This window comes from Episyrphus balteatus, chromosome 3 (assembly GCF_945859705.1).
Source record: "Episyrphus balteatus chromosome 3, idEpiBalt1.1, whole genome shotgun sequence".
In the NCBI taxonomy this organism is placed as follows: Eukaryota; Metazoa; Arthropoda; class Insecta; order Diptera; family Syrphidae; genus Episyrphus; species Episyrphus balteatus.
Window position 1 is genome coordinate 103,541,542 of NC_079136.1, and position 16,713 is coordinate 103,558,254.

At 34.6% G+C, this 16,713-nt stretch overlaps 1 protein-coding gene across 1 annotated transcript; it reads right to left on the minus strand.

Annotated features, from left to right (window-relative positions):
• Positions 1-1,239: 1,239 nt before the first annotated feature.
• Positions 1,240-3,783, minus strand: LOC129915172 (uncharacterized). Its single transcript, XM_055994642.1, has one exon. The coding sequence runs from the start codon at positions 3,781-3,783 to the stop codon at positions 1,240-1,242; it is 2,544 nt and encodes an 847-aa protein (XP_055850617.1).
• Between the last annotated feature and the right edge of the window lie 12,930 nt (positions 3,784-16,713).

Sequence of the window (16,713 nt, forward strand, 5' to 3'; positions counted from 1 at the left end):
AAGTTAAAATCAATTTATAGTATTACATGTTTTAATTCAAAGTTTTGATTTGAAATTAACTTATACATTACAAAAATTTTAGGTTTCATATATCCAAATTGAACAATTCAAATTTTGTTTTGTTTTTGAAGATAATGTTTTGAGTTTTTACATATTATTTTTAACTTAGCAAAAGAAAAAAGACTATACAACATATATTTTAGTGCAGTTCATTGGGAAAAAATTCCATTAAGTGATAAAATTCATTAATCAGTGTTTTATACGTATACCTATAAAGAATAACAAAAATTCAAAGTCTAGTGTTTTAATTTTGTTTTTGTTTGTAATCAGTCCGAAGGCAAAATACACAGTTTGACGACAGAACGAGTAACAACCCCTTTTTGGGTTTTTACATCAGCAACGCGTACTGTATCATCGGGACCACGGTAGGCCTTTAAGACTCTACCAAGCCATCACTCATTCGGTGGAAGCTGCTCATTTCTCAAAACGACTAGATCATTCACTGCGATATCCCTTTGAGGATATTTCCATTTATAGCGATTCATGAGCCCTTTTAAATACTCTTCTTTCCAACGCAAACTAAATTTATGATGAATTACTTTGAGAGTGTTCCATCTTTGCATAAAGGAAATGTTCTTTTGAGATTCACAAGGCTCAGGGGGACTAAGGAGAGGACCACCCCGTAAAAAGTGTCCTGGAGTTAATGGAATTCAGGATTATCAGACATTCTAGTTAAAGGTCTAGAGTTGAGGCATGCCTCGATTCGAGTAAGTAGGGTCGAAAATTCTTCGAATGTATATTTTGCGTTGCCTGCTATTTTTTTTTTGAAGTGAGTTTTGATACTTTTCACCCCTGCCTCCCACAAACCACCCATGTGTGGGGAACTAGGAGGAATAAATTTCCAAGTGATTTTTGAAAAATTGGGTGCTGAGTCAGTAGGATAACTTTGAACAGCTTTCTGCAGATCTGAAATAAGCAACTTAGATGCCCCTATAAAATTTGTTCCGTTATCGGAAAAAACTGTTCCCGGCAGTCCACGACGAGAAACAAAGCGTGTAAAAGCGGCCAAGAATGCAGCAGCGGACAAATCGCTGACTGCTTCCAAATGAATACCCTTTGTGGCAAAGCAGACAAAGAGACATACGTAGCCCTTTTCTAAACGACATTTTCTTTGTTCTTTCTGTCGGTAAGGCACCGATAAATTGTGCCTGGACAGATTTTTTGGTATAAAACACAAGGTTAACACTTTCGAATATAATCTTTCTCGGAGCGCACCAAACGGGTCATCAATTGGATTTCACCATGTAGCGATAATTGATGAATATAAGATAAAATGAGATGTGACAAATAAGATTTATAGGGAACAATTATGGGAAATTTTTCATTGTATGATAAAGTTGAGCATGCAAGTCTTCCTTGAGAACGTATTACCTGGTTGGAGTCAAGAAACGGGCTAAGTGATAAAATTTTACTTTTTGAGTGTACTTTTGTTCCTTGAATTAGGGCAAAATATTCACCTCCAAAATACTGTTTTTGAGATAATTGGATAATTTTTGTTTTTGTAGACTTGATCTCTTCATGAGAAAGGGATATCGTATGATATTCGGTTCTATTTGGAACTTTACGAGCTGCTTCACGAAAACGAAATACATAGCTCATTACACGGAGCGCTCTATGCCATGAAGAAAATCTGTTTAAAATTTTGTTTTCGAATTCGATTTTTTGCAGTGCAACATTTACGTGTTTCGAAATTGATTTGAGTTCAAGGACTGATTCATCCGGAGGATCATGTTGCTGAAGTGAGGGCCAGTTAAATTTTGGTTCTTGTAACCAATTAGGTCCGATCCACCATAATTGATTTGATTTAAGTTCTCCAGGGGAGATACCACGACTTGCCAAATCGGCGGGATTATCAGCAGAGGGAACATGACTCCATTGAACATCAGGAACGTTAGCTATAATTTCTGAAGTTCGATTAGCAACAAACGTTTTCCAAGTACTTGGTGGTTTGCTAAGCCACGCAAGAACTATTTTGGAATCAGTCCACAGATGAATAGAGATATTGTTTAAAAAATCAAATTGATTGAGTAGTATTCGAATCATACGTGATAGATAGTTAACAGGCGCAACTTTGGATTTGGCCCATAATAAATGAGATGTAACTAACGAAGAATCATGACGGACCCGAACATAAACAGTGGCCGCATAAGCCTTTTCGGAGGCATCCGAGAAACCGTGGAGCTGCATTTTTTTCCAAGGGGAAAAATCCACCCAACGAGGAATAGTGATTTTTTCTATTTCCGAGAAATCGGATATAAAAGATTTCCATTTTTGATGGGTGAGAGGCTTAAGATTTTGCTTCCACTCAGTTCCATCTTTCCAAATTTGTTGCATAATTATCTTCGCAGTTACAACAACGGATGCAAGCCAGCCTGCAGGATCATACAATCTTGAGATGGCCGATAATACATCGCGTTTGGTGGTAGAAACCACGGATAAACTTTGTGGGTTGGTTGAAAAGGAAAAAGTATCAGTGGAGGCGTTCCATTGAACACCAAGTGTTTTGGTTGAACTGTCATCTTCGATAGTTAAGAAATCTTTGTTTAAAAGATCTTCCCTGGGAATATGATTTAATAATTCAGAATCGTTAGCTGCCCACTTTCTTAAATTGAATCCGGCGGATCGCAGAGCCGTTATAAGTTTCGTCTGTGCTCTACGTGCTGATAAAATATCGTGAGCGCCAGAAAGGACATCGTCCACGTAAAACTCCTTTTTAAGGATTTTTGAAGCCAAAGGAAAACTGGTTTCAACATCAGATGATAATTGATGAAGAGTGCGTATTTCGAGATATGGAGCGCAATTTACTCCGAAGGTGACAGTGTTTAAATTGTAATCGACGACCTTTTGATCCCCATTGGGACGGAATAAAATGCGTTGATATTGTGCATGGTCAGGATGAATACCAATTTGGCGGTACAATTTCTCAATATCACCGTTGAAAACGTATCTATAGAAACGCCAGTTAAGAAGGAGCAACGTAATGTCACTTTGGAGAACGGGACCTGGATACAAAAGATCGTTTAGGCTGTTGCCATTGGAGGATGAGCAAGATGCGTTAAAAGCGACCCTCAATTTTGTAGTGGTGCTTTGGGGCTTTAAAACAGCATGGTGTGGCATGTAAAAAGATTGAACACAACCATCGTTCCACAACTCGTAAGGTGGTGTGGATGTCATATGACCTAATTCAATATACTCAGATAGGACTCTGTCGTATTCTGTTTTAACAGTGGGCTTAGACATTAAACTTTTTTCGTTTCGAAGATATTGTTTCATTGCATTGAAACGTGAAGTGCCCAACTGCGGTTCCTCCGTAGGATTCTTAAAGGGTAATTTAACAATATATCTTCCAGTTGCTTCGCGAAAAGTTGTACTTCGATATAAATCTTCACAATATTGGTCGGATGGAGAAAGTAGGTAAAACTGAGGTAATTCCTCGATTTTCCAAAATCTTTCAATACAGTGACTTGGTGGAGGCTCGTCACTATACGAGACAAAAGTTGAAAAATTTGAAATGGTGGGAATATCGCCATAAGGACCGAGTAGCACCCAACCAAAAACTGTATTTTGTGCTATCAAAGAATTTAAAACATTTTTCTTCACCCCTTCCAAAACTATATCTGGATAAAGATCTGCTCCGATGAGCATATCAATACTTGAACTATGGTAAAAGAAAGGATCTGCCAACGGAAAGTTAAAATTAAAGTGTGTTTGATCAAGATCCATTGATACTGCTGGAAGATTACTAGTGAGTTTTTTTAAAGCTAACGCTCGAGTCTTTATTTCAAAGTTGTTTAAGTTAGACTTAAGAGTAAAATTGCAAAGTTTTGAAGTGGAGGCAGTAACAGTTCAACCCATACCACATATATTTGCTTGAGTACTTTCAGTGGGAAGACCTATGAGCTTCTGGAATTTTTCTGACAGAAATGAAACTTCAGAGCCTTGATCAATTAGGGCTCTAAGATCAAATTCTGAAAATTGATGTTAAGGTTCACTAAAGCTGTTGCCAATAAAACTTGGCGATAAGATTTAGAAAACATGACGTTATGATTGGTGATTTGAGTGGACTGTATAGTTGAATTGTTACTTTGTGGTGGCGGAAAGCCCAAAGATGAAGGTGAATCAGAATATAAAGCTGAACTAGGAAGTGAAGATGAATTAGGATGTGAAGATGAACCATGAAGTGAAGAAGAACCGTGAAGTGAAGAAGAATTGTGAAGTGAAGAAGAACCGTGAAGTGAAGATGAAGAAGTCGAACTTTTTTGTGAGTTACCATTATAGGATGGAACCTTTTTTTCAAAATGAAGTAACGTATGATGTCTGCCTTTACAGCGTTGGCAGGTGCTAGTGCTTTTGCATTGATTAAGATTATGATTTATCGCAAGACAGTTAAAACAAAATTTATTTTTGCGCACTGTTTGATGCCTGTCATCAACAGACATTTTCAAAAAAATTGGACAAGTGCGAAGTGGATGTTGTTCACTGCATACTTGACATGCAGGAACGACTTTCATATGAAAGTTTCTGAGTGGCTTTGATTTCGTAACTTGTGACGTTACAGGTTTGGTACTTTGTGTTTTGTTATGAGAGTTAAGTTTTATCTCAGAAACACTCTCAAGTATGCGATACCGATTTGTTAAAAAAGTGTTCATAGTTTCCCATGAAGGAATTACGGTTGGTTTGCTTAAAGACGTTTCCCATAGACTAAGTGTAGTATCTGGGAGTCGAGCTGCACAAAGAAAGGTAATGATTGCATTCCACGCATCGGTTCGGATATCGTACGACTTTCATCGTTGATACTACTTTGCAAATTTTTAATACTAAAATTCGCTTATTCTCATAATGCTCCTTTAGAGCATTCCACGCTTATTGAAAATTATTATCGGTAAAACCGAATTTATTATTGATATTAAAAGCTACGTCCTTTGTTTTAGACCGTAGATGAAAAAGTTTTTGTACTTCGCTAAGCTTTGAATGGTTTATATAAACAGGAGTGAACATATCCCTAAAAGAAGGCCATTCTAAATAATTGCCATGAAAATCTTGCGTATCGCAGGCAGGGACTTTTATGTTGTGGGAATGTTCACTGTTTGAAAGAGTACTTTGTACACCTGGATCATTAGAAACTTTAGAAGGATTTGCATTATTAAGTGCTTTCAATAAATCCGCAATGTCACTTGAACATTGAAAGAACGTTGAAGAAGAACTTTGATATTTTGCTTTAACTTCGCTTAGTGAATCTTTAAGATCTTCGTCGCCTCGTATGCATCGCGCATAGGCAAACTTAACGTCATGCCATAAACTTTTTAATTCGCTTTGAAATGCTTCGAGCAACGAAACCGAATGAGCTGTGGCTGGTTTTGCCTTAAAGGCCGCATAAAATTCAACCAATTTATGGGTTGCAAAAATTAAATCGTCCAGCAAACTCATTATGACGCTAATAACTGTGTATTTTTAACCCGCGTTTAAAAAGATTCTCACCAAAAACAAAATGATTTTAAAAAATCGATAGATACGATTTGCAATAAGTGAATTGTACGATATTGATAACAAATACGTGTAAACAATGAAAACGAATCAAAATATATGTGAAAAATTAAATATAAATATTTATAATGCAAAAATATAGTTTTCTACAAAAGCACTAAAGTATGTAATTGTATAAAGTACCTTGTACATTAAAATTTTATGATATTTGATGATATACAGGGTACTGATGATCTTGAAGATGATGATGATGACTTTCCAGATGATGACAATGATGATTAATTCGAAAACGATGATAATAACTTTGAAGATGATGAGTGATGATTTCGAAAACGATGAGTGGTGACTTTAAACACGATGAGTGGGGTGGTGATGATGATGGCGTGATGATAGCGGTAGCTGAAACGGTAATGATGAGTTACAGTTCACTTCAGCGATAAAAAAAAAATGTGCCACAATGCACGAACACGACGAAAAATAACGGAGACTGTAACGGTGAAGAGTCACAGTTTACCTCGTTGATCCAAAAAATGTGCCACAGTGCACAAACACGATGAAAGATAACGGGGACTGTAACTGTGCTAAATCACAGTTAACTCCGTCGATCAAAAAATGTGCCACCATGCACAAATATGATGAAAAATAGTGGATTTGATGTACCACTTCGTTAAATTAGATTAAATATTGTGCCACAACGCACAAATAATGAAAATAATGAGCCACCACGCTCCACAAAGATGTATATGAAGTGCCACAATGCACAACTATTGAAAATGATGCGCCACCACGCCCCACGAAGATGCAAAAAGATGTGCCACAACTCTAACGACGATTAGAAAAGCACCAGGATTCAAATAATGTGCCACAATGCACAATGACGATGATGAAAGAGCACCAGGACTCCAAAAATGTGCCACAATGCACAACAACGATGATGATGAAGACGACCACGATGACGCTGACCACGATTAAGTGACGATTTTTTGCCAAAAAGTTTGCAAATCGTGGCGATATGGTGCGTCCAATATAAAAACGCTTAATTGAATCCAAAAAATGTGCTCGGATGGCTGAGCGATGTGCAGATTTCTTTCCGCACGTGGAATCCGGCTCGAAGGACCAAATGTTGAACGGCGACACTTTGCCAAATTAGAATTTTTGTGCTGGTTGAATTCCACAGTGCCGATCTGCCTCTCATCGGCAACACACGTTGTGAAAGTTTAGTCTCGTTAAATTAAGCTTTTCTCGTTGTGTCTCTATTAATGTTGGTGTCCTACCTATTCAATTAAACACAAAACAAAAATAACTAAATATTAAATTAAAACCCATCCATCCATCTAAATTAAATTACTAAAACCCTACAAAAATCGCGCCGTGCAAAAAAAAAAAAAATAAATAAATAATTAAATTAAAGTGCAAGTGTCATATGTACAAGTGTATGTGTACAGCGCGATCATACCACCTCCATGCAAACAATACAAAAAAAAAATAAACCACTGCAATAAACAACAACAAACAACATTAAGCCACCACATCACTCTCCATCATCACACACAAAAAAAATAATATCAACAACAACAACATCCACCACTGCAATAACTGCTCATCAACAAGCAGCAAAAACAAATCATCCACCAGTGATCATGATGAAAAAAAAATTGTGTCGCGATGTGTTAAATGCCAATGAGCACATTGAGTAATCCTTTCTTTTTCCCTCCCCTTTCTTCTTTCACAATTAGTTTTTTTTATAATAACTGTTGTATTGTGAGTGGAAACTCTTCTTGCAGTACCAGAGTTGTTATAAATCTGACTCGGATATATTATTGATTTTTTTTTACTGAATAGCCAACAGGGGCGGATCAGCTCAAATTGTCACTTAGGCATAACACTAGTGACAATTTGTTTTTGTGAAGTTTTAATTGGGATTTAGTAAATGAAATCATTATAGGTAATTGTCCGAATAGGTTTTAGATAGTTTTTTGAGTTTTGAAATGGTTTACGAATTCAGGGTCGACTATGCCAACGTTCGTGGGCTAAGATCCAATTTCTGTGACGTGTATATTTACACTGTACAAAACAGGCCAGCTGTTTTGGCACTGAGTGAAACGCAAATAGGTGAAAATACAGAATTTAATCTATTTGGGTATAGCTTGGTGCCATTATTCTTTTCCCACCATGGTCTCGCCGTTTATATTAGAAACGATGTCGCATACCAACTTCAACCACAATACGGTCCATGTACAAACACATATTTTAATTTCATGTGGTTTAAATTCACGGTTAATAAGTGCATCATTCATACCTGTTTTATTTATCGGAGCCCCAATCTGGACAGAAATTCAACTTCTAACGAACTTGATGCTCTGTCCGACTCCATTCAAAGGATTGTTACCCTTTATCCTCGCACTGAAATCGTTATTACGGGCGATTTCAAGTACACAATTCTTCGTGGCTTCGCTTTTCTGGCCAGACAACATCCGAAGGAAGGTATGCCGAGATCTTTGCTGAGTTAAACCACCTAACTCAGCTTGTCGACGAGCCGACTCGAATATCGGACGTTAATGGTCGAGCTGAAAACACTCTAGACTTGTTCCTTACCTCTGACCCTGATAAATACACTGTTAGTGTATTATCGCCTCTAGGCACATCAGACCATTGCACAGTGGGTCACCTCCCATACAAAGTGCGGTCAAAAATATAATGACCATTTTTTTTTTAATGAAACACCTGTATTATCATTTTATATGATTTATTATTGCAAAAAAATGCATCAAGTCAGTTTTTTTAAGTTTTGGTTATTTTCAAGAAAAATAAAAAAAGGTAAAAAAAATTTTTTTTTTCGAAAATATAAAAAAAATGATTAATGCCGGAAATGGACCTGCCTGTCAGTCGAGCACTTTACCCTTACCCTCTAGTTCAGTCTTTTATAAAAATAATAGTGCCAAAAAGGAATTTTTTTAGATTTACGTTGTAATTTTTTTTTCTCGCTGTATCGTCATTTAAACTCGTATTACTCGAAAAGGGGAAAAAAGGGGAAAAAACGGCGCTATTATTTCGAAAGGTAGGACGGTATTCTTCATTTGAGATATTAAATTGTAGAGGGCACTCGAAGGCAAACCAACTAAATCTCTAATTTAATGAAAACTGAGCTAAATAAAAATGGTTAAAATTGCTTCGCTAACGAGCCCCATTACAATTAGCCTTAATGTTTTTTAACAATATAATTTATGTTTTTAGAAAGTATTAACCTTCTCGTTTAATATCCATAACAATTTAATACTGTTCACAATTTTAAACACCCGCTATCACTATCGCAAGTTCACACCTTATAACTGCAGCGATTAAAAAACTGTACCTTTTTTTATATACCGACTTTGAATGGCTATTAAGAAATGAAAAAAAGGGTAACCGTCAAATTTTTTTTGGTTTTGGTTCGATAGGAGATTGTAGAACGTTGTTTTATCATTGGATTTTAAAAAATTGACATTTACTTTTTTTATTTTTGACCTATGGCGGGACCCACTGTGCATTGTGTCATATCAGCGAATTTCTCGTGTCAATCAAACCCAGTTAAAGAAAAAGCACCAAGAAGAACCGTCTGGCAATACGGGAAAGCCAACTGGGAGGGACTCAACGAATTCTTCAAAAACTTTAACTGGTCGCTATGCTTCCTCGATAGTGACGTTGATTCCAGTGCTGATATGATAACAAATTTAATTCTCTCCGGAATGAGAAATTTTATCCCGAATAGGGTTAAAACAATCAAACCGAAAGAGAATGCATGGTTTGATTCGAGCTGCAAAGAGGTTATCAGGGTTAAAGAGGCAAGCTTTCGATGTTATAAAACCAATCCCACTGAGGAAAACCGAAAAAAGTTCAAACAAGCTAGAAAGGCCAGCAACGCCCATATTCGACGAACCAAATTTTTGCATGATCAAGAATTAAGGCAAAAAATACTATAATGTCCCAAAGGTGGTAAAAATTTTTGGTCATTTGTAAAAAATATTCGCAACACTACCTCGTCGTCGGTTCCAACACTCGTCTTCAATGACACTCCATTTGTTAGCTCTGTTGACAAAGCTAACCTACTTGCGAGGCAGTTCGCTGCCAACTCAACACTGCCTGATAGTGTCATGACTCCGCCAGTACTTGAGCGCGTAAACGGATTCATGGGACAAATCTTCTTTCGTACAGTAGCAAGAGTTCTTAAAGATCTTGACATACACAAATCCGCTGGCCCGGATAGTATCCCCCCCATCGTTCTGAAGAGGTGTTCTTCCACGCTGGCAAAACCACTGCGTAAGCTTTTCCATCTGTCCTACTCTACAGGTCTCTTTCCGAGTGGATGGAGAACAGCATTTGTCCAGCGTATCCCTAAAAAAGGCGAATTTTCCTCACCCTCAAACTACCGACCGATCGCACTTACGTCCCTTTTTTCCAAGGTCATGGAAACGTTGATTAACTTTCAACTTAAGAAATATCTTGAGGAACGGAAGCTTCTTAATGACCGGCAGTACGGCTTTCGTAGCAACAGGTCCACTGGTGATCTGATAGTTTATCTCACCGAGCAGTGGAACAAATCTTTACATCGTTTTGGAGAAAGTAAGATTGTTGCACTTGATATTTCAAAGGCATTTGATAGAGTTTGGCATCAAGCCCTTCTTTCGAAAATGCGTGCTTTTGGCGTCGATGAATCTCTTCTTCGTTGGATTAGAAATTACCTTTCGAACCGTTCAATACAAGTCGTATTGGATGGATGCAAGTCTGAAACCCACAAAATAAATGCTGGTATGCCACAGGGCTCCGTTCTGCCTCCGACTCTCTTTCTCATTTTTATAAATGATCTCCTGTCTGAAACTTCTAATCCACTCAACTGTTTTGCAGATGATAGTACCCTCAGTTTTTCATATTCGTTTCCTGATTCTCGCCCAAGTTCTTCGGAAGTGGATCTTGAACGGCTAAATATGATAAACTCATTAAATTCTGATCTTAATAGCATTGTCCAATGGGGAATAAGAAATCGCGTAGAATTTAATGCTTCCAAAACTCAATGCTGCTTACTATCATTAAAGCGGAACATGTCTCCCATGCCACTATCCATGAGTGGTACTTGCATCGAAGAAACCGAAAAGCTTTCCATCCTCGGTATGTGCATTACAAACCACCTCCTGTGGAATGAACACATATTTGACACCGCTAAATCCGCTGCGAAATGTATAGGTTTCCTCAGAAGATGCAAGAAATTTTTCTCCCCGTCTGATCTAGCAATTATTTATAAGGCGTAAATTCGTCCAAAGCTTGAATATAACTCCCACATCTGGGCAGGTGCTCCAATAACCTCGTTGAGTTTCTTGGATAGAATACATAATAGAGCTATAAAAATGATAGGTGATAGATCAATAACTGATACAATTACGTCTCTCGAGCACCGACAGACAGACAGACAGACGGACTTCCGGGACCCACTTTTTTGGCATTGTCTACCATCGTAAGGTCCATCCGTTTAGGCTGTAGATCCTTATACGATCTACAGCCTAAACGGATGGACCGATTGACTTCAAATTTGGTATGTACCATTTTTTGGAGACCCTCCAGAGGGATTTTTGGAATTAATTTTTTTGGTCCAAAAATAACGGTACTTGTCATACATCAATTTCAGTAAAGTTGTAATTGCTCAAAAACGGCTCCAACGATTTTGTTTAAAAAATTCAAATGTAAGTTTTAAAACAAGGTCTATCTTCTAATGAAAAATTTTTTTTTGGAAAATCATTAATAACGGTACCTGCCATAGAACGGTTTTTTTAAATTCGATATTCTCCGAAACGGCTTATTCGATTTCAACGAAACTTTTTTTGAAGAAGCACTTATATACATAGCTCAAATATAAGCCAAAAATAAAATTTCAAAAAAAATAATTTTAAATTTGAAAATTTTTTTTGAAAAATAAAATTTTCGAAAACGGAACATTGTATTTTTTTGAAATTTTCTTTTTAGATGTGGATTAGTAATTTCTACAAAATGGCATACCAATTTTAATTTAAACATTTTTTTTTAAGAAAATCTGTTCCTTCTGCCTTCATTTTTTTTTTCAAAGTACAAAATCTCGGAAGTGTGCAAGCATGCGCAGCTAAATATTTTTATTTTGGATCAACAATTGGTTGGGGCACATACCCTATTCGGCTTAATGCATGGAACCGAATGGATTTTTTACGGTACCTGCCATAAAACCGTTTTTTTTTTCAAATCCGATATTCTCCGAAACGGCTTATTCGATTTTAACGAAACTTTTTTTGAAGAAGCACTTATATATCTCAAATATAAGCCAAAAATAAAATTTAAAAAAAAATAAATTTTGGATTTTTAAAAAAATTTTGAAATTTATTTTTGAAAAATAAAATTTTCGAAAACGGGACATTGTATTTTTTTGAAATTTTGTTTTTAAATGTGGATTAGTGATTTCTACAAAATGGCATACCAATTTTAATTTAAACTTTTTTTTTAAAGAAAATCTGTTTTTGCCCGATGATTCCGAAACACCCTGTGAAATAATTTTATTGAAATTGGTATAACAGCCCTAGAAATTTCCTTCAAATTAAAAAAAAAATTGTACCGCTAACTCAATCCGTTCAAAAGTTATGATTTTTGCAACGAGATAAGTCATTTTGGACAACCGTGCGTCGCTTCGGTCGTACAGATATAATTGAGGCATATTATTAAAGCTGAAATAATAGGCTTTCAGATGATATAAGATTTATTGTAAATTATTAAATAAAAAAAATGGTAATTAGGGTGATAGAAGTAAATAAGTTTTATTTTTATGGTTTTTTGGTGAAAATTTATTGTATTCCAAAAATTCCAACCATTTTTATAGATGTCGTGCAGACATGAGTGAAGTGAACATTTTGAGCTGAAATAATAACCTTTCATATAATATAAAATTTATTTCTAAGTATGTATTAATATTTAGTGTAGGGTGTTGAAAGAAAAAAAGTTTGATTTTTTTGCATTTTGTTGAAATATCATTATTTTTAATAAATCATTTTTATTCTTTTTACATAACGTATAGACTCAAATGTAAATTTATTATTTAGGAGAAATATTAAACTTTTTAATTGTATAATTTTTTTGTAACCTTTTCATATAAAAAATTGAAGTAGGTAATGAGAAAAAAATTTGAAGCATTTGTTATAGTTTCAGTTTATAAACTGAAAACAAAAAAACTGAAATAAAAAAAAGGAATACGTATGTATGTATGTACCTACCTAAAACAAAATATGTACATATGTGGATACCAGCATAAAAAATCTTCAGATTGAATTCTTCCCTAGAGACGATGAATTCGAAAATGTTCTGGGGTTGTATTAAAGATGTTCCGTAGCAGAGATACCCAAAGGAGATGGGAAACTTTCGTACGTTTTACCCCCCAAAACCCATTTGTTTATTTCGTGTTGTTGTAATCTCTTTTGTATTCGTGAATAAATGTGAAAAACACACATAGTGTAGCCACGGTGTTTTTCCGCACACCTAAGCAAAAATGTCAATTTTTCACGCATACTTCGCCAAAAATGTATATTTTTTCACGCATACTTATCCAAAAATGTCTAAAGCAGCTTGTAGGCAAACCGCGTATGACGTCAGAAGTTTCTCATCTCTTTTGGGTATCTCTGTTCCGTAGTTCACTTTTTGCAATCATTTCTCATTTCTCATCCCATTTCTTTTTAACGAAGATGAGAGAAATCCTGACACATATAAAAAAAACTTATATAAACAGTTGTCACGAGAACATATGACGGACCAAATGGAAACATATACTCTCAATTTGCGAAGGATAATGGCAAATATCTGTATGCGATGATAGAAAGGCTGGAACAAAAATTCTGAGTACACCATACTTGGTCGTATGGTTTGGATGTTAATAGAATCAATGACAAACAAATTCTCTATTCTTGATGTACCTTACCTACATTTAAATGCGTAAAATTATTTAAATTAAAAATAATAAAATTATATTGAATTGTGAAAGCGTATAAAGCATTTTTGTTGCGTGTACTTTTATAAAGTTGAACAAAGAGCTCGACGCTTTTTGATCTAACCATTTCCAATAAGTCAATTAAACTATTTTACAATTTTAACAGCGTGGTGAAAACGTATTTTTAGTTTTTTAAACTATACCACATACATCCAATTTTTGAAGCCGCGTTCTTTCTTTTGTTGTCATTAATAGAACATGAAAGCCTTTTGTTACTATTTCTCCTCCCTTAGTTATGTTAAACTTAGAGGAATTTATGAAACAATTTGAAGTTCGTGCAAATCGCTATATAGAACTTAAGGGTTTATGTTTCAAATAAATATTGAATAATAAAACAGGGAAAGAAACAAAACTATAATAGCAGAAATATGGCGTTTATGATTTAAAAATAAAAACCGTCATCTGCGTTTTAACAGTTAACTTATGTTCTAAACATAAGTACTAAAACAAGTACCTGCGACGCACTAGAAATTGGAAAAATAAACGATTGAAAATTCTTATTTAAATAGAAAAAAGTTACTTAACAAGAAATTTTAATATGTAAGGGAGAAGAGGGAGATTTGATACCCCCTTAATATCACCAGTTCCGAAAGAATAAATAAAGTTATTTTGCCCCTCTTTTAGCCCCTTCACTCTTTTTGGAACTGCACAGAAACTATTTAAAACTAAGAAATGTTTTGTAGCCTAACGGAAGCCAATATACGAATCTTAACATGAAAACCAGTCTTTAAAATGTTATGATTCAAAAACTTCAAAAGAGATCAATTCTCCCACTTCTCACATATTCGAATATCCAAATAAGAAACAAATCTAAAATCATTTATTTCCATTAAAAATTATTGATTTCGAGTAAGTTCTTTGAAAGTTAGCCAGCCAGAAATGAATAAAATAAAAAATAACCATTCAATAGTAGTTTCAATAAAATTGTTTTTGGTTTTTAAGATTTTGTTAAGAAAAATTCTTTGAAATTTTTCATAATCACTTGGTAGTGAATGGAAGATACAATAATTAATAATGAACTTTAGAAAAAAAACTTGTTTCGAGAACCACAAATATGAATTGTTAAAAAAAACCATTGTTAAAAAAATTCCATGCTAAAAGTGGCTCCTTACCAACAACCATACACACATCATCTTCATATCATTCTTTTAACTTCGGCGTTATTTTTACAAATCCTTAACGTGTCCTTTACCTACATGTATTATACATATACACGTAGAAAAAAAAACAAGGTAAAATCATTAAAAATAAACATGATTCATCATAATTTTACCAACGATATTGCTCCATAGGTGTTTCGGATTATTTTGAAAGGATTCCATTCCTTTTAAAACAACATTTCGTTCCTTAACAACAACTTTTTTATGTATAAAAAAAAATGAACTACGGCCACCACATTTGCACTTTTCTATCTTCTTCTCTGTACACTTCTCTCTATTTCTCCCTCTTTTTATGAATGTTTAAATCATATTTTGAATTGCGTACAATTATATTTATTTGAAGAAACTTCCAAACGTCAGCCGGGAATTGAACCTGGAACACTTTCGCCTCCGAGCAACACATCTATCCACTGAGCCACAGCTTGCACAATGAGGGTGGTTGTTTAACACTCGTATTCTGCTATTCGATTCACGTGAATCGAAAGATTTCCTTCCTTTACCACTTCAACATGGCTTTGAAAAAATGCTAAATTTCGAAAGCAAAACGTTGTTTCCCGTGTGTTTTAGAAAATTTAAAGAAAAAAAAATTATTTAAGTTAAATTTAAACCCCCATTTAAACGCTTCTTATTTTAGACTTTCACGTGAATCGAACAGCAGAATACGATCGTAAATTTTGCTTTTATTTTCAATTTTTTTTTAGCCGAAGTAAAAATGATTTTCAATTCAAAAGGGAAATCCTTTTGTTTTAAATGTCGGTAAATGTCGTGCTTTATGTTGAATCAAAATTAAAACATCTTGTTCTTAAATTGTTTAGATCAAAAAAATATAATTCATATAATTTTAAAACGAAACCAGTATGAATCGAATTGAAAAAAAAAAAAAAATAAATAAATAAAAGGTTGAGAATCATTACCTATATTAAAAAACATCAATTTTCCCCTGGGTTTTTTTTCTCTGTGTAGCAAGTATTAAGTAGGTATGTGTATTGTGTAATTTTGACTCCAAACTTTGGTCACATTGCTTCACATTGTTTCGTTCGATTTCCTTCTTTATTTTTGTGAAAACTCGTACCTATTGGAATAAAATCCTTTTCATCTATACTTTTCAGTTCAGTATAATATTCAACTCCATTAACTACAGTTTATTTGAATGGGGAGGAATATTTCTTTTCTCTGAACTTTCTCAGGATTTGGTTGAGTTCAAAACGGAAATTAAAGGCAAATATTATGTAGATATCTATCTACCTATACCATGTCGAGAATGTTGAGAGTTGTTTTTTTTTTGTTTTATTGTATATCCTGTCAATAGAGTTGTTATTTCTTTATATATGAAAAAAGGGACGAGTGAAAAATTATGTATAGATACAAACAAACGTTGTTATTAAAAATGACTTAAGATGGTTATAATGGCTGAATAGGTTAACTCTCTATTTAACCGTAAATCAGAATACTAAAGATTTTTTAACAAGAGAAAAATATCAAGGCAACTGAGCAAAATAAATTTATCAGCACCTGGTGTCCTGGAGTTCTTGAGATTTACGTACATTGAAGAAATGGGTTCAAGACCAGAGACTGACATATTATTCAAATGATATCAATAAAAGGATCCTAATTTTATTTGGCAGTTGTTGGCTAGGTATTAATGCCAACAACTGCCAAATAAATTTGTATTCGAGTAAGATTTTCGAAAGGACTTATACTGTGGGTATATGGGTCAGGATTTCAAATGAAAAAAACCTGTTTTGTTTTTTGGGTAAAAAAAAGAAAATATGAATTTGATAGTCTAGAAGCGGGGAGCAGTTAGTATACCTTGAGAGTGCAGGTATAAGTGAAATGGCAGGTTAAAACATTAAAATTTTTCATTTCCTTTGAGAAGACTATAATATATTATTTTTATTCACTTTATTATAAAAGGCTCTAAAAATATTGTAACATTGTATCTATTGTAAAAGGGATCTTATTGCTACCTAGTAATGTTTGATT

Coding starts and splice junctions, on each gene's coding strand:
- LOC129915172 (XM_055994642.1), bottom strand. CDS start 3,783: ATGGATCTTGATCAAACACACTTTAATTTTAACTTTCCGTTGGCAGAT.